This window comes from Gorilla gorilla, chromosome X (assembly GCF_029281585.2).
Source record: "Gorilla gorilla gorilla isolate KB3781 chromosome X, NHGRI_mGorGor1-v2.1_pri, whole genome shotgun sequence".
Lineage (NCBI taxonomy): Eukaryota > Metazoa > Chordata > Mammalia > Primates > Hominidae > Gorilla > Gorilla gorilla.
Window position 1 is genome coordinate 97,717,274 of NC_073247.2, and position 23,054 is coordinate 97,740,327.

Below are 23,054 nucleotides of genomic sequence, written 5' to 3' on the forward strand. Positions count from 1 at the left end.
CAGTTACAGGGACACAATGACCAAGCTGACCATACAAAACACTCAAGCCAGACAGAAGATTTCTAGAGCTAAGCTTTCTAAATCAACAAATCACAAGTTATTCAGTTATTGGTTCAACGATATAAGTGTGTAGATAGCAAAATGATGATGAGGAAGAAAATAGTAAGATGAAAACTCAAAATCTGGAATTGGCCCAGAAGAGAAAAATAACACTAAAACAAGTATTCAATCTCTGTGATCTTCAGAATGAATATACCAACTAATTTTATGATAAAGAAAGCAGAAATCATATATGGAATAATTTAAAGGAAAATGTACTAAGGAAATTAGAAGATTCTCAATCACTGAAGAAAACAAAATAATTTTCCCTAGTCACTATGCCCTTCTGAGCTTTCTCAAACACATTAGTTCAAATGCCACCTCATCCATAAAACCATTTCAAATGCTTCCCACTCATTTTTCTTGGGTGAAAAACACTCTACTAGTTCTAAACACCATTAACAGGCAAATAACTTCAAATCTATAGTTTTCGGCTCTGACCTCTGTTAAGTTCTGTATCCATATTTGTAATTGTCTATTATCTACTACTTTCTGGATAGACTCCAAGCTCCCTTTTAATAAATACTTAATTGAAAAACAAAAATCGTATATAGTCAATGTGTACAATGTAATGACTTGATATACACTGTGTAATGATTACCACAAATGAATTAACACATCTATTGCCACCCATCATTACCATCTGTGGGTGTCATAAGGAACTTAATACCTGCTCTTACCAAATCTCAAGGAAATAATATAGTATTATTAGCCAAGCATTTTTTAAAACTAGCATGCTGCAAACTGAGTTTATCATGGCTCCTCACCTGCTCCCACTCCCTTGGAATCCCTATGTCAGGCAATGGCATAATCAGCAGTTTTCCTACCTCAAATCTCTTTTTATATCTAGTCTGCTATAACATTTTGATTCCACTTTATAAATACTTCCTGAAACTAGCCTCTTCTCTCCGTCTCCACTGATACTGCCTTAGACTCTTACAATGTCTAATATGATAATGACCTGCTAGCAAATTGGTAGTTCATTTGTTCAACATAAATGTATAGCATAACAACCATGTGCCAAGCACTGTTCTAAGAGGTAAGAATAAAAATGTTTTGCCCTAAAGGACAAGATTCAGACAGAGACAATTTTTGAAGATTCAGGCAGAGACAATTTTAAGACAATAGCAAAGTCCAGTGATAAAAGATAAGGATAGGGAATTACACAGTACTAGAAGAGGTACCTAACTCATCTTATGGTGGAGGGGTGGAGTATCAGGGAATGCTCTTTGGAGGAAGTGACACATTTGTTGCTTTTAAAGGATAACATACAGTTAAGCAAGCAAATAAGGATACAGATATCTCAGGTAGAATGGCAGAATTTGCAGGGTTACAAAGGCAAGTAAGAGAAGAGCAGGTACAGAGACCCATGAACAGATCAGTATTATGTGACAATAAAATGAAAAGCAAGTAGGGAAGAGAGATGAGCCTAGACAGGGAGACAGAGGCCAGATTACAGAGTCTCACCCGTCATATGTCATGTAAAAAGGTCTTACACTTTATTCTGAGATTATATAAAGGCACTGAAGCTTTTTAAATAAGGAGGGGGCCAGATCTGCATACCGAACAGATCTCAATGTGCAATTATCTTATAAATTTAGTTGTTCTGTAATGTCCCCCAGTAGACTGTAAGTTCCTTAGAACAAAGACGCTGATTGTCTTACTCTCTGCTGTATCCCCAGTGCCTGGCAAAAAGAAAACAAATAATACTTGTTGCATGGATGGGTGAATGGATGGATGGTTAATGAAGTATTCCGTACTTTGTGAATAGCGTAGAGACAGGAAAAAAACGATACAGAATCTCTGATTTAGGAGGAAAAGAATCACTTTCCATCACAGTGCTTCTTCCAAATCATTGCCAGAATTACTAACTTAAAGTAGCAAATTTAATCTTGTTACCTCTGATTATAGTCCAAATTCCTTATTAGCATAGCACAGAAGAATCTTCACAATAGGTCTCCCCCACCACTGGATTCCAAGGTCTCCAATTATATTAATAGTTATTGTTAGCTAACATAGCTAGCACTTACAATGTGTAACAAATGGTTCTACAACTTTTGTCTATTTAGTTAATACTTATAATAACCCTATGAAGTAGGTGTAGTCAATTGTCCAAGTTTCTAGATAAAGAAACTGGGTCATAGAGAGTTAAACAATTGCTCAAGTACACACAGCTAGTGACAAAGTCAGGATCCAAATCCAATCTATCTAACTTTAGAGCTGTACTCTTTACTGAAGTCTCCTTGTATACAAGGGCAAGGTCCATGTTTCATTCACTTCTTTATCCCCGTAACAACTAGCACGGGGGTTGGCAGACGTTAAGTATCTAGAATATGACCACTACCATTTTGCAAGCAGGCCATGCTAAAATCAGTGCTTCAGCAATGACAAATGGTATTAACAGTCAGTCACCTCAAACTTGGTCTCACATTCTATTCATTACTAACTTCCAAGTATCTAGAAAAGGCATAGACAGCCGGACGTGGTGGATCACGCCTGTAATCCCAGCACTCTGGGAGGCCGAGGCCGGCTGATCACCTGAGGTCAGGAGTTCGAGACCGGCCTGACAACATGGCAAAACCCCGTTTCTACTAAAAATACAAAAATTAGCCAAGCGTGGTCACGGGCCTGTAATCCCAGCTACTAGGGGGGCTGAGGCAGGAGAATCGCTTGAACCTGGGAGGCAGAGGTTGCAGTGAGCCGAGATTGCACCACTGCACTCCAGCCTGGGCAACAAAGCGAGACTCTGTCTCAAAAATAGAAAAAAAGAAAAGTCAGAAAAATATATCTGACATCAGAAAATATATATTCCTGACATCAGAAAAATATATTCTTGACATCGAGAAAGAGTCATAGTAGGAAAGCTGGTAAGTGAGACAGGTGAAGTACACAGGAAACAGCAGCTGAAGTAATTAATTACAACTATTGGTTATAGATGTATCTGGTCCTGGTCCAAGGTCATCTCTACCCTACCGATATATCAAATACTATACTACTAAATGGCCAGATCTAATTTACAGGAGTTTTACCTGGTCAGCATAGCTGCAAAGGAAAAGAAAACTGTTCAACTAGAACATTCAGTTTTTCTAAAAACAGTCAATGGAAGCATGCAGTATTAGAATTTAGTGAAAAGGTTTAGAAAAGAACCACTGATGCATACCTACATCCTCTCAAATAAGAAAGCAGAACCAATCAAACAAAAATGAAAAATAAAATCTGGCTGAAAATAGGTATGCATTTGGTTACATATTCCATATACCATGATTTAGTGTGCCTCCTCAATGCCCTATTTCTTCGGTCAAAGTTTGTACAGTGTTTTGATGTATAATCACCACATTAAACTCAATGCTATGATCACTTATGCCTCTCTCAGTTTTCCTAAATGGAGAGTGCAAAGAAAAGCACAAAAAGGGTTATAGTCAGTCTTTAATCTTTAATCATTTATTTAACTCAAAGTTATTCAGTATAATGGCTACTAGGAACCTGCCTTGGTTCTGGAGATACAACAGTGAGATCCTGCCTTTTCTTATAGAGAACTTATAAAATGATCATACGAGGGGATGTGACAGTGGGGAGTGGAGACTGACAGAGGGTTCTGATGTAGTCTGTGGGATCACAGAATAAACTCAGAACTTTGACTCAAAGTATAAGTAGTTCTTAACTGTCCTAAAGAGGAGAGAGGATGTCAAGTGTTCCATATAGAAAACTAGGAAAAGAAAGGCTAACTAATACCATAAGGAGACAAATGCAAATCTTTGCAGATTCCTTAGTGAGTACCCTAATTATACTTAGAACATAACAACTGTTTAAGCCAGCCTTGAATCCTTAAAAAGAAATGTATGTTGGATTTGCCTAATACAATGTCAAGGTTTTTCCCTCAAAAAACTATCCCTCACTTTATGTTCAAGTCCTAACAAAATATCTCCTATTACTGGTTATCTCTCTTGTATATTTGATTTTGAATGGCAAAGCTGTGTTTGGTAAAGATACGCTGACCTGAGCAAACTTCAGTCAATGCTAGCTTTTATTTATAGAGACTATTTGACTTGCTAGTTTAAAGAGGAAAAATTTAATATAAATATGGTAATTATTACTGAAGGTATAAATATGAACTTATACTTTTCAAGTATTGCTTGAGTCTTAAAACTTTTAAAGATCACTTAAGCAATTTAGTATAGTGAGAATATTGTAGATGACAGTAGTACTATGATTACAGGTCAAGTTTTAAAAACTGTCAAGTTACAGAAATAAATAATTACAGCTTAGAATAAATTTTCCAGGAAGAGATTCATATACAGAATCCAAAATCATTGCATTCTGAAAAAACAAGATGGACAAGAAGATGATGTTCACTGGAAAACTGGGGTTCTAGTAATATAACAATATAATTAATAGCACAAGAAGACTGTGTGCTATTTAATTTACATTCATAAAAGCAGGCACATCCAAGTTGTTCAACTTTTTTAAATTTCTCACTGGGACTGAAGATTATGCATTTATGTGAGAATGGCTTACATTTGAGCATATAAAATATTTTAAGATAATTTATTTCTAAATAAGGAAAAGCCAAGTACTTTCTAAGAACATTACCAAAGAACTATCTAAGAACTCAACCAAGGCATGTCAAATCTAGAAAGATATCCAGAGCTTACTGCAGAGTCCATGTCATTCATCTTACAGATAAAGGATCCGGTCCAGAGGAAAGGATTTGCCCACTGTCATTCATGGCATTAGTGGAAATCCAAGTCTCCTCTCATTCAAGGGCTACACAACCTTTACTCATGCCTTAGAAGTTACAAAACAAGACATGTCTTTCTATGAAGATATTCTTAGAAGTAGTCTGCCTGCTATTTAAAATTCACATTTGATTGTTGGTATATCTGGCAGTTTCATATTGATACGGCCTTAGACTGAATTAAGACCTAGAGCCCCCAGTTTGTCATGGAACACAGTACCCTTTACTAAACCCTCAATTTTACCTTACATATCAGTGTTTCTCAGTGTCATCTAAGGACTTCCTATACTAGATTCACTTGGGGTTTTCTTTAAAACTGCAAATTACTGCATTCCCCCTAAGCATATTAACCAATTTCACTTTCTGAGGGTGAAGAACAGAAATCTGCATTTTTGCCAAGATTACCTGGTAATTTTGGGGCACATTAAAGTTTGAAAACCACCAATCTAGAGATTCATTTGGTCTCTAGACCATTAGCTTTCAGCTATCTGTTGCAACTGGAATCTGTACCAGATCATAAAAAAGAGCTCCTCTGTTTAGAGCATGTCATAAAAACTAAGTCAAAGGTAAGGAAAAGGTAGCCTTTAGTTCAACAAAGGCAATTACTATACTAGCATACCGTTACAAAACAAACAAACAAACATGAGCTATGCAAATTATTCATGTCACATGGGACTGAAATGGGACCCCAAGGGTAAAAGAATCTAAGCAAATAAACACCAAATAAGCAATTCATTATGTGGCTTTCTGTCATGGGAACATACTCTTGTAGCAAAATGAATGCACAAAGAAAAATGATTCTAGAAGTCTAAAGACAACTATTCCTTAACTTCAACAGAGTTCTTCATGAATCAAGATGTTAACATCCTGGGCCTTTAGGGATTAATTTTTCTCTGCAAACTATCATGTTTCATTTTGTACTATCCTTCTATAAAAGTGCTAAAGGTACTTTACAAGCCGTTTAAAATATGTATCAATGTTATCTTATACTACAGAATTACTCTTCTAAAGCAAATTTACTATCTAAGCATTACATATTTCTAGAGTTGAGGATTTTCTTCACCATAATTCAAAATACTAGTTTTTTCACTACAACTAGTCTATAAGAAGTTAATAGACTTCTATTGTATTGTATGCCACTTAAACGATACAAAACTTTTGTAAAATGAAAGAAACAGCTTAAAATTTATATTATTTAAGCTTCCAGTTCAAATATTAAAATGTTTTATAACCTCAAAAATACTATTTAACTATATACTCCTAAAAACAATCATCTAAGAAATACAGGTCAGTAGATTGTTGAGAACATGTGAAAAAAAGAAAAACACATTGCAATTTAGATAGTTTCTAAAACTGGATCTAAAATATTTAAGTTTCAGTGTAGATGGCAGAAATCAAAGAATATTTTATCCAGTGTAATTCAGACCAGTGATTATAACTGAAATATAAAATACACAGTAAACAGATGGTGTTCAGCTCTTTTAAAGAAAAGGTAAATTCTTATTTCAATCCTAAAGCAGCCTATAGGCCTGATACTATTGTAAAAAATTTATCCTCAGATAAGAGGGCAGCATGGTTTATGACAACAATCTACCTAAAAACTCATTAAAGTCTTTTCTCTTGGAGTGACATGCATTATCAGCAGAGATTAATCTGATGAGTCTTTAGGTGAATTCCATTTTTAAAAATGCAATAACAGAGGGCTTTGTTGTCATCTGATGAAAATCAATTAGAGGAGGTAAGGCCACAAGGAAAACTAACATCACTCATCACCCACCCCCTGGCAGCTGAAATGATTTGTCTTCCAAGCTTGGATGACCAGGAGCTATAGGCATATTGCAGGGAAATTAATTTAGTTTCTATATTCTGAACTCACTATTCTTGTTCTGGAGGACCTAAACACAAATTACTTTTAATCAAGGTTGATATGTTATTAATACCAAGGAGGATCTTTGAAGAATCTTTTTCTTAAAACTGACTTCAGCATTTTTCACTTGTGTTTGGGATATATATATATATACACATATGAATATATATATATATGAATATATATATGAATATATATACACATATGAATATATATACATATGAATATATATATGAATATATATATGAATTATACATATGAATATATATATATTCATATATATATATATGAAGGTTACTTATATCATCCTTACTTTCTGGATTCTTTGTCCACTACAAGGCACTGTACTGAATGGCGAAGACAATAAATTCCACCAAACACAGCACACATCCTAGAAAGAGAACAGAAAAATAAGAATTAGGGTAATTGGGTTGAAAACAAAGGTAAAAGTATTTTCTTTTAAGTATTTTACACTTCATAACTGGTATTACAGAAAAAACATTTTGATAATGTATTATTTCCTCTATCATAGTATTAAAAATCTCTCAGAGGCAAGATTAGTAATATCTTGACACAGTAGAGGTGCTACTGATAATAATACAATGCTGACACTTAGAACTGTGAGCAAACCAAAAGTGTCCCTAAGCAAGAGCCAATTATCCCCCAAAAATCAGCTCCTGCCTACCTAAGGTACAAAGAACACAAACAGCTTCAAGAGGTAATGCAAGACACACCCAAGAGAAATCACCATTGAGAAGTGTTAAAGAGGAATTAAGCAGGGAAGACTCTGGAAAACTCCTAGATATTTTACTTACAATAAATGTAAACAAAATCTCCAGTAGCCAAAACTAAACTGGGAACTGAAAGCTAGAGCAGTAAACATGAGTAAATGCAGCAGAAGCCCTAGGGAGTGTGTCTATCTCAGTAGTAATCTAAGTGCATAAGTTTTAATGCACACATAAGGAGAGGAGAGGCCTTAAGATCCAAACAAGGCAGTAAGTAGGAAAGGAGATATTTTCTTATAATATCTGGATTATTAAAGAGCTATGCCTCAGTTAAAGGGTAACCAAGAAAAGAAATCCACGTACAAAAAGAGGGAGAAAACAAGCAAAAAAACCCCATTTTTCTTTGGGTGGATCCCTGAATGGAGGAAGATTACACTGTGTATTTATTAATATTATCAGTAGTCTGCCCTCATACATGTTAGGGGTTTGAAATTATATCACTATATGATACAAGAAACTCTTAGCCAATAAAATATAAAATATCATGAGAAATGGTTCTGGGTCAGTGAGTAGACTCCTGGACACTTAGGGGAAGCAATGGCTAAAGCTTTCCTTTCTGGTGGAATAAGACTAACCAAGGCCACATGAGATTGCCACAGATAGAGTCCCTAGACGATGAGTTTATAATCTAAAATTATACAACACACGAGGAAACACATCTTACTTTGAGTGAGCAGACAAAAGAAATAGGATTAAACTCCCCAAAATGTTATTCAGATAGTATAACTATCTGATTGAGATTATAAAATGGGTATGCTTAGGGTGAATGAATCAAAAACACAGGAAAATAATAATGGAATGTCCAGAAAGACGACTATGGTAGGCTGAAAAATGCACTCTCCCATTAAGATGCTCACATTTTAATCTCTGGCTCCTGTGAATATATTACCATACCTGGCAAGAAGGACTTTACAGTGGTGATTAATGCACTGATCTTGAGACTGGGAGATTATTCTGGTGGGTGCAACATAATCACAAGTGTCTTTAAAAGAAAGAAGTGGCCAGGGAGCAGAGGCTCACACCTGTAATCCCAGCACTTTGGGAGGCCGAGGCAGGCAGATCACCTGAGGTCAGGAGTTCTAAGACCAGCCTGGCTAACATGGTGAAACCCTGTCTCTACTAAAAATACAAAATTAGCCAGGTACGGCGGTGCATGCCTGTCATCCCAGCTACACGGGAGGCTGAGGCAGGAGAATGGCGTGAACCTGGGAAGCAGAGATTGCAGTGAGCCAAGATCGCGCCACTGCACTCCAGCCTGGGTGACAGAGTGAGACTCCATCTCAGAAAAAAAAAAAAAAAAAAAAAAAGGAAAGAAAGAGGTAGGGCCCAAGCCTGTAATCCTAGCACTTTGGGAGGCCAAGGCAGGCAGATCACCAGATGTCAGGAGTTCAAGACCAGCCCGGCCAACATGGTGAAACCTTGTCTCTACTAAAAATACAAAAATTAGCTGGGCATGGTGGTGCACACCTGTAATCCCAGCTACTTGGGAGGCTGAGGCAGGAGAATCACTTGAACCTGGAAGGCGGAGGTTGCAGTGAGCTGAGATTGTGCCAGTGCACTCCAGCCTGGGCAACAGAGCAAAACTCTGTCAAAAAAAAAAAAAGGAAAGAAAGAAAAGAAAGAAAAGAAAGAAAGAAAGAAAGAAAGAAAGGAAGGAAGGAAGGAAGGAAGGAAAGAAAGAAAGAAAGAAAGAAAGAAAGAAAGAAAGAAAGAAAGAAAGAAAGACAGACAGAAAGAAAAGAAAGAAAGAAAGAAAGAAAGAAAGAAAGAAAGAAAGAAAGAAAGAAAGAAAGAAAGAAGGAAAGGAGAAAGGAGACGGGAGAGGAGACAGGAGAGGGGAGGGGAGGACAGGAGGCAGGAAGGCCAAAGTCAAAGAAGATGATGTGAAGACAGGAGTAGACGTCAGAATGATCCCACTGTTGGAAGTGGGGCACATGCCAAGGAATGCAGGCAGCTTCTATATGCTAGAAAAGACAAGGAACAGATTCTCCCCTAGTGGCCCGAGAAGAAATGCAGCCCTGCCAACCAGTTTTAAACTGCTGACCTCCAGGATGGTAAGATAATAAATTTGTGTTGTTATAAGCTACTAAGTTTGTTATGGCACCAATAGGAAAGTAATAAAAAGATCCATGAATGTACGGAAATGATGACAGAAGTGGCATTACAAAACAGTGGGGAAAGAATGGAACCTTGAAAAAATGATTTGGAAGGAGAAGAGCCAAGATGGCACACTAGACACAGCCAATAAAAGCTTCTCCCACCAAGAGAGACCAAATAATCAAGTAGACAAGCATACTGCGAACAGATCTTCAGGAAGAAGGCACTGAGAGTGGATATACGGAGAAAGAATGCAGGCCCCAGGGCTGAAAAGGGAGGAGGCCGAGAATACTCCATGGGGTTGCCAAACACCAAAACTTGTTCCTGGCCACTAGCGGCTCCTAAAGAAGGGGTGAGTGAAATAGGCATAGAATGGTTCACCTTTGTCATGGACCTCTGGAATGCTAGATGCAGGAGCCCCTGTGAGCCCCATGGACATTTGAGATGGCAAGGAGAATTGCTCGGAGAGTTGGTAGAGACAGAAATCCAGTATACTTGGAGCCCAGAAGGTTTGGCATGGGAAGAGTTGCAGTGGAGCACAACCAAGGGAGCCCATCCCCCAAGGCTCACCATGCTCCTCTAGGTGGTTTTACCCTTTGTGAGCAACTGGACCTGGAGATTGCAAGGCTATCTTACCTGCAGGATTGGGCCGGTGTGATCTAAACAAACCCCCATGTGCTGATATCTCCTCTGGCCACACCTGCTTGCAGCACAGCCTCAGCTGCCCTGACAAAATCCTTGCCAGAGTTCACTGTCATAGATCATTGACTGACAGTCTCCACCTTCCCATCAGAGTATTTTTGAAGACAAACCTCCCCCAGTGAGCATCCACTTGCAGCCTCCCCTCAACGGTGCACACTCAGCTACAGCCTCCCCAAGCCACGCTGCCAGGGCCCACATGCATAAGAATCCACCACCACCACATCAGCGCCCATGCACACACAAACCAACCACAGTCCCACTGACACACTGGGAGCCCTTCCCTCAGCGATACCATTGCTGCAGTCACCCATGGAGCCCAACACTGCCCTGCTAGTGTACACTTGCCTGTGCCCCAGCTGCCACAGCACCCATTCTGTGCCTCCCACGCCCAATTGCAGCACTTTTGCTGGCAGCCCCTGTTGAAGAATTGTTGCCATGGGAATGGGAACACCTCACCTTCTCCAGCACAGCAGGTGCTTGACCTCAATAAACCAGAACAAAGTAGCAGGCCTGGTCCCAGCCACCTAGGGTTAGAGCATGCAGCCCAGGACAGGTGAGCTGAGCCTTGGCCACCTGAAAGTACCCAGAAAGGAAGCCAATGAAATAAACCCAACTTATACCACAAACAAACCTTCAAAAAAATAAAAAAATATAAAAGCAGAAAACCCATATAAAAAAAACCCCAGCAACTTCAGAGGTTAAACACCAGCTCACACAGACGAGAAAGAACGACCGTAAGAATTATGGAAACCCTGGCATCATCCAGATACCAAAACCTGGCAGAGATATAACAGAAGAAGAAAACCTCGGGCCAATATCCTTGATTATTTCAATAGATGTAGAAAAGACTTTCAATAAAATTCAAAATCCATTCATGTTTAAAATGCTCAATAAGTTAGGTATTGAAGGAACATACCTCAAAATAATAGGAGCCATCTATGACACACCCACAGTCAATATCATGCTGAATGGGCAAAAGCTGGAAGCATTCCCCTTGAATACCGGCACAAGACAAGGATGCCCTCTCACCACTCCTATTCAACACAGTATTGGAAATTCTGGCCAGGGCAATCAGGCAAGAGAAAGAAATAAAGTGCATCAAAATAGAAACAGAGGAAGTCAAACTATCTTGTCTGCAGATGACATGATCCTATATCTAGAAACCCCATAGTCTCAGCCAAAAGTTTCTTAAGCTAATAAACAACTTAAGCAAAGTCTCAGAATACAAAATCAATGTACAAAAATCACTAGCATTCCTATACACCAACAACTGTCAAGCTGAGAGGCAAATCAGGAAAGACCACCATACACAATTGCCACGAAATGAATAAACTACCTAGGAATACAGCTAACTAAGGAGGTGAAAGATCTCTCCAAGGAGAACTACAAACCACTGCTGAAAGAAATCAGAGATGACACAAACAAATGGAAAAACATTCATGCTCATGGATATGAAAAATCAATATTGTTAAAATGGCCATACTGCTCAAAGCAATTTATAGATTCAATGCTATTTCCATTAAACTACCACTGACATTCTCCAAAGGACTACAAAAAAAACTATTTTAAAATTTATATGGAACCGTAAAACAGCCTGAATAGCCAAGGCAATCCTATGCAAAAAGAACTAGGCTGGAGGCATCAGGCTACCTGACCTCAAACTATACTACAGGGTTACAGTAACCAAAGCAGTATGGTACTGGTACAAAAACAGACACATAGACCAATGGAACAGAATACAGAACCCAGAAAAAAGACCACACACCTACAACTATCTGACCTTTGACAAACCTGACAAAAACAAGCAATGGGGAAAGGATTCCCTATTCAATAAATGGTGCTAGGATAACTGGCTTAGCCACATGCAGAAGATCAAAACTGGACCCCTTCCTTACACCATATATATATCTAAATTAACTCAAGATAGATTAACAACTTAAATGTAAAACCCCAAACTATAAAAACCCTGGAAGACAATCTAGGAAATACCATTCTGGACATAGGCATGGGCAAAGATTTCATGACGAAGATGCCAAAAGCAATTTCAACAAAAGCAAACATTGAACAATGGGATCTAATTAAACTAAAGAGCTTCTGCACAGCAAAAGAAACTATCAACAGAGTAGCCAACCTACAGAATGGGAGAGAATTTTTACAATCTATCTATCTAAGGTCTAATATCCAGCATCTATAAGGAACTTAAAGTAATTTAAAAGAAAAAAATCACCCCATTAAAACAGTGGGCAAAGAATATGAACACACACTTTTCAAAAGAAGACATACATGCAGCCAACAAGCATATGGAAAAAAGTTCAGCATCAGTGATCATTAAAGAAATGTAAATCAAAACCACAATGAGATACCATCTAGCACCAGTCAGAATGGCTATTACTAAAACATCAAAAAATAACAGATGCTGGTAAGGTTGTGGTGAGAAAGGAATGCTTATACACTGTTGGTGGGAGTGCAAATTAGTTCAATGATTATGGATGACTGTGGAGATTCCTCAAGGACCTAAAGACAGAAATACCATTCAACTCAGCAATCCCATCACTGGGTATATACCCAATGGAATATAAATCATTCTATTGTAAAGACAACATACACATGAATGTTTATTGCAGCACTCTTCACAACAGCAAAGACACAGAATCAACCTAAATGTCCATCAATGACAGAATGGATAAAGAAAATGTGGTACATATACGCTGTGGAATACTATGCAGCCATAAAGAAAGATGAGCTCATGTCCTTCGCAGGGACATGGATGGAGCTGGGGGCCATTATCGTTAGCAAACTAACACAGGAACAGAAAACCAAATACTACTTGTTCTCACTTATAAGTGGGAGCTAAATGATGAGAATATATGGTCATATAGAGGGGAACAACGTACACTGGGGCCTATGGATCAAGGGAGGCTGGGAGGAGAGAGAGGATCAGGAAAAATAACTATTGGGTACTAGGCTTAATACCTGGGTGATGAAATAATCTATGCAACAAATCACCATGACACAAGTTTAGCTATGTAACAAACCTGCAAATGTAGCCCTGAACTTAAAATCAAAGTTTTTTAAAAAAGAAAAAAACAAACAAAATACAATTCTGGCAACCCTAAAAGGCAGAGTGTCTTCTTACCTCCACACAACCACACTAGCTCTACAGCAGTGGTTCTTAACCAGATTGAAATGGTTGAAATGACAGACATATATTTCAGAACCTGGATGGGAAGAAAGCTCAATGAGATAGAGGAGAAGGTTGAAACGCATCCAAGTAAAGCAGTAAAATGATCCAAGAGTTGAAAGATGACTTAGCCATTTTAAGAAAGAACCAAACAGAACTTCTGGAAATAAAACAAATCACTACAGGAATTTCATAATGCAATTGGAAGCATAAATAACAAAATAAACCAATCTGAGGGAAAAAAAAAAAAAAAACCTCAGAATTTGAGGACTGATGCTTAGAATCAACACAGACAAAATTTTTTAAAAGAACTGAAAAACTGAACAAAACCTCTGAGAAATATGGGACTACATAAAGAGACCAAACCTATAACACATCCGCATTCCTGAAAGAGATGGAGATAGAGCAAGCAACTTGGAAAACATATTTGAGGATATCATCCATAAAAATTTCCCCAACCTTGCTAGGGAGGTCAACACACAAATTCAGGAAATTCCAAGAACCCCTGTGAGATAGTATGCAAGATGACAATCCCCAAAACACAGTCATCAGATTCTCGAAGGTCAACTCGAAAGAAAAAGTCTTGAGAGCTGCTAGAGAGAAGGGGCAGATCAGGTACAAAGGGAACCCCATCAGGCTAACAACAGACCTTTCAGCAGAAACATTACAAGCCAGAAGAGATTAGGGGCCTATATACAGCATTCTTAAAAAAAGAAATCCCAACACAAAATTTCATATCTAGCCCAAGTGTCATAAGCAAAGGAGAAATAAAATACTTTTAGACAAGCAAATGCTAAGGGAATTCGTTACCACCACACCTACCTTAAAAGAGGTCCTCAAGGGACCTAAATATGGAAAAGAAAGATACTTGCCAGCAGAAAAAACATGCTAAAGTACATAGACCACTACCACTATAAAGCAACCCCACAACCAAGTCTACAAAACAACCAGCTAACAATATGATGACAGGATCAAATCTTCACATATCAATACTGACCTTGAAAGTAAACAAGATAAACATCCCACTTAAAAGGCACAAAGTGGTAAGTTGGATAAAGAAGCAAGACCCAACAGTATGCTGTCTTCAAGAGGCTCATCTAACATGCTGTGACACCCATAGGCTCAAAGTAAACAGTTGGAAAAAGATCCATCAAGCAAATGGAAAACAACAAAGAGCAGGGGATGCTATTCTTATTTCAGACAAAACAGACTTTAAAAATCATCAAAAAAGACAAAGAAGGGCATTACATAATGATAAAGGTTTCAATTCAATAAAAAGACTTAACTATCCTAAATGCACCCAACACAGGAGCACCCTGATTCATAAAACAAGTTCTTAGTGACCTACAAAGAGACTTAGATAACCACACAATAATAGTGGGAGACTTCAACACCCCACTGATGGTGTTAGATTACTGAGGCAGAAAAATAACCAAGATATTGAGGACCTGAATTCAGAACACCCTACCCAACAACGACAGAATATACAATATTCTTATCTGCACATAGCAAATACTCTAAAATCGACCACATGTTCAACCATAAAGCATATACACACAGAAAAAGAGCATTAGATAAAACTTAATATTATTGAATCAATTCTCCACTGGAGAAAAATAACTTTTAAATGTCTTTCCACATTACAAGAAATACAAAGGAATAAATTCAGAACCCACTGGAAGCTGTATAAGGTTAAAAATATATAAAACAATATGCCACAGGCTATTACATTATCAAAAGCCTAAATAATCCACTTAACCAAAATTAAATGTAATTTTCTATAAAGACCTCCTTTTATGAAATAGTATAATGTTTATGAAATATACTATTACTTTATAATATTAAGTATCCTTTTCCTTGAAAATTAATTTTATAAAGTATTTTTAGGCTAAATGGGGCCTCAAATACATTTAAATACAGTTATAGATGCCGAGATACAGGGACATCTATAACTACTTACAGTAAATCATCAAAAAATTACCTGATTTTCAACAATATGATTTATTAACAGTGGATATATACTATATGGAAAAAAACCACAAGAATGTAAAGAATGTTAAGAACTAGTGTGAATGATGGGAAATATTATAGAAGAAGTTTAATAATGAGACAGAATTGTGATAATTCATTTAAATATCCTCTTAATTTTAAATGAGAACATAAGAAGTATTTTGTGCTCTTGGAAAGGTATATGGTTACATGTGCACATTCATTTTTCATATTGCTTCTCATTTGTTTTTCCCCCATACCAGTCTTTGTTAGAAAGGGAAGCTATGTGTAGCTCATAATGGCGGCATTTGTTCTCTGTCACCTCTGTATTTTCTTCATGTATCTTATGCCCAAGTGAAAAAAAAAAAAAGTGATTTGTAAGAAGTGCCACACAAAATGAGTATTGATATAAAGACTCCTCTGTATGCTATTCTTATCAGTCATTCCGATAGTCTTTAAAAAAAATAAGTTTTGGTTGGGGGTGTAAGGATTACTTGGTGTCAATGAGCAATAGTGGAAATCTTTTTTGTTTTTGTTATTTTTATTTTTTATTTTTTTTTGAGATGGAGTCTCGCTCTGTCGCCCAGGCTGGAGTGCAGTGGCGCGATCTTGGCTCACTGCAAGCTCTGCCTCCCAGGTTCACGCCATTCTCCTGCTTCAGCCTCCTGAGTAGCTGGGACTACAGGCGCCCACCACCACACCCGGCTAATTTTTTCTATTTTTTAGTAGAGACGGGGTTTCACCGTGTTAGCCAGGATGGTCTCGATCTCCTGTCCTTGTGATCCGCCCACCTCAGCCTCCCAAAGTGCTGGGATTACAGGCGTGAGCCACCGCGCCCGGCCCAATAGTGGAAATCTTTTATAAGTGGGTAAGAAGCACAATAGTAGGGAGTTCTTGAGAGCTGTATTCAAAACCCAAATAGGAGGCATTTACATGAGAAGTAGGGAATTACATGTGGGGAAATAACTATTGGCTACATACTGTTCTTTGGGGCACACAGCCAACAACAACAACCATACAAATAATAATCACAACTAGCATTGAGTGCTTACTACACAACAGATGTTTTACATGTATTAACACATTGTATCCTACAATAATCCTATAAGCCAGGGTTTCACAGATTTGGAAACTGAGGAAGAGGTCAAGTGACTTGCTTGAGGTCATTTAGGAAATGGTATTGCTGGGGTAAAAATCCAAGTGATTTGGTCTCAGAGGTTTCTCTGTTAACCATCATACCAACCTGCCCCATTGTCAGTATTATCTTTCTTGGGATTATGAAGGAAAGCAACAGAATCAGATGATCAAAGTTACTCTAAGACTTGTTCTAATTCCTGTTGAATTGCAAAAATTATTACAAAGAGTAAAATAATCCCCCAACTTCTACACATTATTTTCTCTCAAGAAAGTACATGTTTATTCTGTCTGTACATGTTAAATGGATTATGTGTGACTTCATTTTAGATAGTGCAAAAACTCAAAGGAAGTGTAACCATGGGAATAGTGGTCTTCAGAGTACCTAGCAAATTATGACTATCTTGTAATCCATATTTTAAAATGTGATGTATAAAGTATACTGGTAAGCTAGAAATTTTTAAATAAAGCAAATGCTGTGAGTAGAAGGTAAATACTTAACCATGATTTTGGGGGAGGTAATAAGTTTCCACATGACACGTTTTCTTCCAGTGCATTAAATGGCAGCCTAACAAACCAAAGGTTAACACGCCTTAGTGAAGGACAATTAAGCAACCAAAGACGGCAAACATCTCTGAGATGTCAGGTAGGCTCCATCTTTGGTGCAGTTTATAGAAGCCATCCTAAGGCCTAACATAACGCCTGGCAAGACAGCTCTGTACACTTCCCTTCCAAAGGGTAGTATGCGGCCTAGAGGCAAGCAAGTATAAATTTTGCAGGACTTATCTAAAAAAGAAATCTACTAAACACAGTAGGTAGGACTGTCCCCAAAAAAGTCACTACAAAAATACATTTGAACTCTTTATCAAATTCCATTAAAAACAAACCAAACAAAAAGGTCTGTTACAAGAGGAAAATTAGAGTGACCATTGATCATCAATGTGCTTTAGTGACACCCCAGCTAAAACCGTAAACTGAAAAGCAGAAGTTCCATTCCAACAGTAAGTAGGCACGCCTACATGTCACGAGACACTATAAGGCTTCAGTGATTGCATCTATCTATAAAAAGTTCAACTTTGTTTCTTGTAACTATATTCATACATATGCATTTATCATAACACTATATTTAAAACAACATATTGAGTTTTCTGTCATGTTGTAATGTTGACCTGATTGGTGGCTGCCAGTCTGAAAAAATACATGTAGGGAAACCTAAATGCATGTATTTATTTTTATATACACACACACACGGGAAGGGGATCCCAAAAGTCTTTACACACATGTGCATGAACTATAAATGCAGTATTTACACACATGTGCATTTACACACATGTGCATGTACACACATGTGCATGAACTATAAATGCAGTTTTTACACAGGATGGTCTTAGTGCTGTTTACACACATGTTCATGCACTATAAATGCAGTTTTACTATATACTGTAGATCAGATAGCATGTTTGTGGGTTACATACTTATATTGCATATTTATATTACTAAATCATGTAGTAGTAATATAAATGATATAAATATGCAATATAAATACGTAACCCACAAACATGCTATATGATCTACAGTATAAAGTAAATTATCAGAGTTTTCACTTATGCTAACATCCCCCCCTTTTTTTTCTTCCTTTCTTGGTATTTGGTATCTTTCTTTGAGCAGGAAGTAGAGGGAAGGAGAATATTTGTATGGTGGGTGTCAGAAGTAAATGCTGTATTTTGCTGTAGTGGGTCTGGCTCCTGGGAAGGCAAAATTGGACGGCATATGCCATAGCATCATCTCTCCCCAAGATCCCTGCTAAGACTCAAGCTATTGGAATCCAACTCAGCATGGACTTCCTATTGGCCTGAAACAGAATGCTTCCTCAAGAGCAGTAGCTAAATACAGATGCTCCTTGCCTTGTAAACTGAAAATATCAATGGGTATAACGGGACACAACTCCATCATAAGTTGAGGAGTGTACTGAATGTGTATCACTTTCATACCATTTTAATGTCAAAAAAACCTTAAATCAAACCAAATTGGGGATGATCTTTCATAGGCAATGACTCCTGCAGCCTCAGGAAACAGTTACGTTCAAAACAATCCCAAGCCAGGCCTCATCCTCTGCTATAAGCTCTTGAAACTCATTATCTATAAGGTTTTACTCTATTCAGCAAGGCCATCAAAAAAGCCTTCAAATGAGTGTTCCACTACAACATAGCCTCATTCACAATGATCCAGTATTGCCAAAACAGCAAGCGTGACCTGATATGAGTCATGATGACAGAAGTTGAGTGGGCTTGTTTAGCAAGCAGTGATCACCAAAATCAAAATTACTAGGTCACTAGAAGTCAAGTGTATAACTTTAGTAATGATGTGCAAATTGCAAAGAGATCAACTCGTGGGGGTGATTGTGAAATTAATGTGGACATTCTAACTCTTGAGTCAGACTGCCTAGGTTCCTTTCCCGATTCCCCCCACTTACCAGCTGTGTGACAGTGCTTCAGTTCTCAAGACTATAAAATGGGGATAATGATATCTATTGCATAGACTTGCCAAAAGGATTAAATGGGTTAATAACATGTAAAGTGCTTACTATCTGCCTGGTGCATGGTAAATGTTAAATACATCATAGCTTTTGTTAGCTATCATCTTCCGTAGCAAAGGAGATAATAATTACAGATTGTACCACCAATGTGGGGTTTGTAGGCTACACTGCTCTTACTGACTGTGTGAGAGTCCACCTCCAGGTGTTCAAGCCCTGTAGTTTCTAACAGAATTCAAGCAACTTGGGGACCTGGTCAATTCAACTACCTTCTACAGAGGAACTTGTGACAGTTTTAAGAGAAGTGTTAATGCTGATGGCAACAAGCAACAACATTTATACCTTTATGCACAAATATTTGTAGAACTAGGCCTACTATGTACCAGGTATAATTCTGGGCACTGAGGATACAAAAGTATGCGAGACAAATGCTGTCCCTGCTGTCGTATAACTTACCTAGTACAAGAGAGAGACAACAAACAAGAAATAAGAGTAGATAGTGGTAAGTGTTCTGAAGATAATAAAACAGGACAAGGTGAAGGTGATATGGGGGTTGGAACATTAGACAGGGTATTCAGGGACAGTCTCTTTGAGGAACTGGTATCTGAGCTGAGACCTGAATGATCAGAAGAAACTGACCACATGAAAGGGTGGAAGAACATTCCAAGCAGAAAGAAAATGAAATTTCAAAACTTGAAGTGCAAACTAGCTCAGTGTATTTGAAGAAGAAGAGAGATGGCTAATGTAGCTGGATCACAGTGAATAGGGAGGAATACAGTAGGAAACAAGGACGCATATAGTTGGGGGCCTAATCATGCAAGGCTTTCAAGGCCAGGGTAAAGATCTTAAACTTTACTCTTAAGTACAATGAGTAGTACAACCAGCAAGTTTTGAGCAAGGCAGCGACATGATCAGACTTGTATTATTTTAAAAATGGGTCTGGCTGCTCTGTGGAGAATTCTCAAAGGGGCAAGAGTGAAAGAGGGGAGGCCAGTTATGTCTGCCATAAACCAAGTAAGAGAAGATGGTGACCTAAAGCAAGGTAATGGAAGTGCAGATGAAGAAGTGGAGAGGCTGGGGACATATATAAGACATAAAGCTGACAAGAATTGCTAATAGACTGGAGGTAGAAGGGAGGTGTCTTCCTCAGAACAAGTATAAGGTAATGTGCACATTCATGAAAGCAGTCTCCCCCATGAAATGTGAAGCAATCAAATGCAACTGCTCAAGCCTGGTACTCTTCCTATACAAGTATTGCTGTGAAGGAATACCCAGAAAGCACTCTTACTCCACCTGTGGGGTGATTATTAGAGACAGCAAATTGTTACCAACCTCAAAAACCACTACTATCTCTTGGCCATTCATCAAGATTACAACTTAATACTCTGGGTACTAATTTCTATATAGGAGGGCACAAGGAACAGGTTAGTTTCTGTGCCTTAAGGAGTCATCATGGATCTGGAATAACAGCACTGCTGCTAATTCAAGAAATTATTTAGTACAAGTATCTGAGTCTAGTGGGGCTTCTGGTGTAGATTTCCCACTCAAGGAAAAGGTTGTGGGCAGATGGACTGCCCTTTAGGAACTGCTGTCAATCTTGGAAGGCATAATCATCATGCTTAATCTAGAAAAAGCTGTCAAAAAAAAAACAACACATAGCCTTCAGAAAACTTGCTCCCAAAAAGTGCCTCCTTTTTATAAATCTTAGCCATTTATCTAGCTTCCTCTATTCTTGATGAGACTGTAGATGGTATATTCATTATCTTTCAGTTTTTCCAGCTGTCCTTAAATTTAACCTTCTATAGGACAGTCACAATAAAACTATGTATTGGATGACAAAAACAGATCTGTATTAGTAATTGTACCAGGGGTCCAGAATAAATTAGCACAAATTATAGACTACAAGTGATCATTCAATCTTTAAAACATAAAGCCTTCTAAAATACTGAGGGTCAACTTATATGTTTGGGTCAAAACCTAGCCTCCATATCTATGTTTCATAAGTACAGTGACTACCTGGTTTGTACAAGGGCCAGAACCACCGAACCAACTCAATGATTCCTCAATATAGCTTATCACAATGATGTCAATGGAACTTTTGATGGAAAAGCACTGGTGTTTCCTGACTACTCTTTAAACACATCATAATTTAAACTAAGCTCTTAATAAAATTGCATTTTTCAGTCTGAACACCCATGCTGTTTGCCCCATCTTTATTATCTGCCACAGAGATACCTAAGCAAATTCATTCAAAAATAGGTTTTTTAAATTCAAAAGAAAGCCTTTGGTTCAAACTTTTGGGGTGTAGCAAACTAGCCTACAGCAATCCTGCTTAGAATCTCTATAAGATTTCTTTTGCTCAATCTCCTTTCTTGGGCTCTTTCTCTGGTTTAATGTCCTGTATGATATATATTCATTTTTGTTTTGAATAATCCTTATTTAAATCATTGTTCCATTTTGCTGCCTAGTCTTGAAAATTCAAATTGTACAAATAACATAAAGGTAAAGAGACATCCATTTTGAATCCAGATAAGAATATACTTCTTTTACTTCTAATGCTCTTCATGGCTATGTTCAGTATTATGTCAGTTTTTCTGAATGTAGAAACAAAAATATCAAAAGTGAATGTCTTTAGGGAGCCCTACATAACAACTCCTAGATCTCTTTCATGGGTTGAAAAATGTACAGAGACCATCTTCTTAGAAACACGGCCACTCATGTCATTTTCCTGCTTTTTCACAGGGTCCTTGTGAAATAGTCCGTTAGCAAATACTCTTCAGCTTAGCATTTTATTTTACTATCTATAAGCTCTCAGCATCAACAATAAACTGGAAGGTGGGTTGGAAGTGTGTTACTATGCTGACTCTTAAATCATTTATAAAAATGTTAAAAAAAAAAACAACAAAAAACTAAACATTGATTCTTGGCAAAGCCTACTGTAAAAATCTCCCCATGCAAGTAAGAGCTCATATAAACCACCCCCTTCCTTCCATATTGTGTTTAAACTAGATCTTTATGCATGACTAAACATTATTCCCAACCCCATGGTGGGAGAACATTTATTTTTTAAAGCAGTCTTTGGTATAAAATCTTCTCAGAGGCTGTTTGGAAATTCAAATGTTCACTGGCTCCCCCTTGTTCATACCTTATTTACCCCTCTCAAAGAACTCTGTTAGATGGTTGAGATATAATTACCTCACAAAAACCATGTTCTTCCCTCCTGTGGGTTATATGTTCAAGAATTTCACCCTTTAGCTATTTTTCACAAAATTGACTGTCATGCCACGGTAATAGTTAGCCTTACTTCTCTGTGGTTTCTGGCCTGTTTCTTGAAACTTCAGAAGGAAAAAAAAAGAAAAAAACCATAGAATACTATATATTTCCTCTGATGAGAAAAAATATATATATTTCTATGCACAGCAAAAGATCAGGAAAGATACACCACAAACTGGCAAGAACTATTACCTTCCAATAGAGGGTTAGGGGGCTAAGGATGAAATTGAGGAGGATAAATGCCTTAAGGGCACTCTGGCCTCATTTGTAATACTTCCATTTTTAATAGAGACTTTTTAATAATTAAAATTTAATTTAAAATAAAAATATCTCTGAGATGAGAGCCAGTGATAAAAGAAAGTTTAAGCCTTATTCTGAGTTATTCTTACATAGAATGCTCATACGTTTTACATAACAGTTATTTGCCATTTAATACCAAGATAATCTTCATACTTTTCAGAAGTTTTGGAGAGTTCTGAAATTAACACAATGGGAATACTAATTTGAAAAAATGGGCATTTATTTGAAATTAATACCTGTGTCTGACTACTGACCAAGAGTAAAGACAATTTTCCTCACTTGTAAGCATGGTTTTCTTTTGTAAAAAATTAGTTACAAAAAAAGAAAATGTCACTTTCAACTATACAATATAAATTATA

At 37.5% G+C, this 23,054-nt stretch overlaps 1 protein-coding gene across 6 annotated transcripts in view; it reads right to left on the reverse strand.

Moving 5' to 3' along the window:
* CHM (CHM Rab escort protein) overlaps positions 1-23,054 on the reverse strand; it is a 188,982-nt gene that overhangs the window by 44,601 nt on the left and 121,327 nt on the right. For all 6 annotated transcript variants that reach the window (XM_004064463.4, XM_063703124.1, XM_055375410.1 and 3 more), the window contains one exon: positions 7,015-7,092. In XM_004064463.4, coding sequence (XP_004064511.2) covers positions 7,015-7,092 — 78 coding nt within the window. The remainder of the gene's footprint in view (positions 1-7,014; positions 7,093-23,054) is intronic.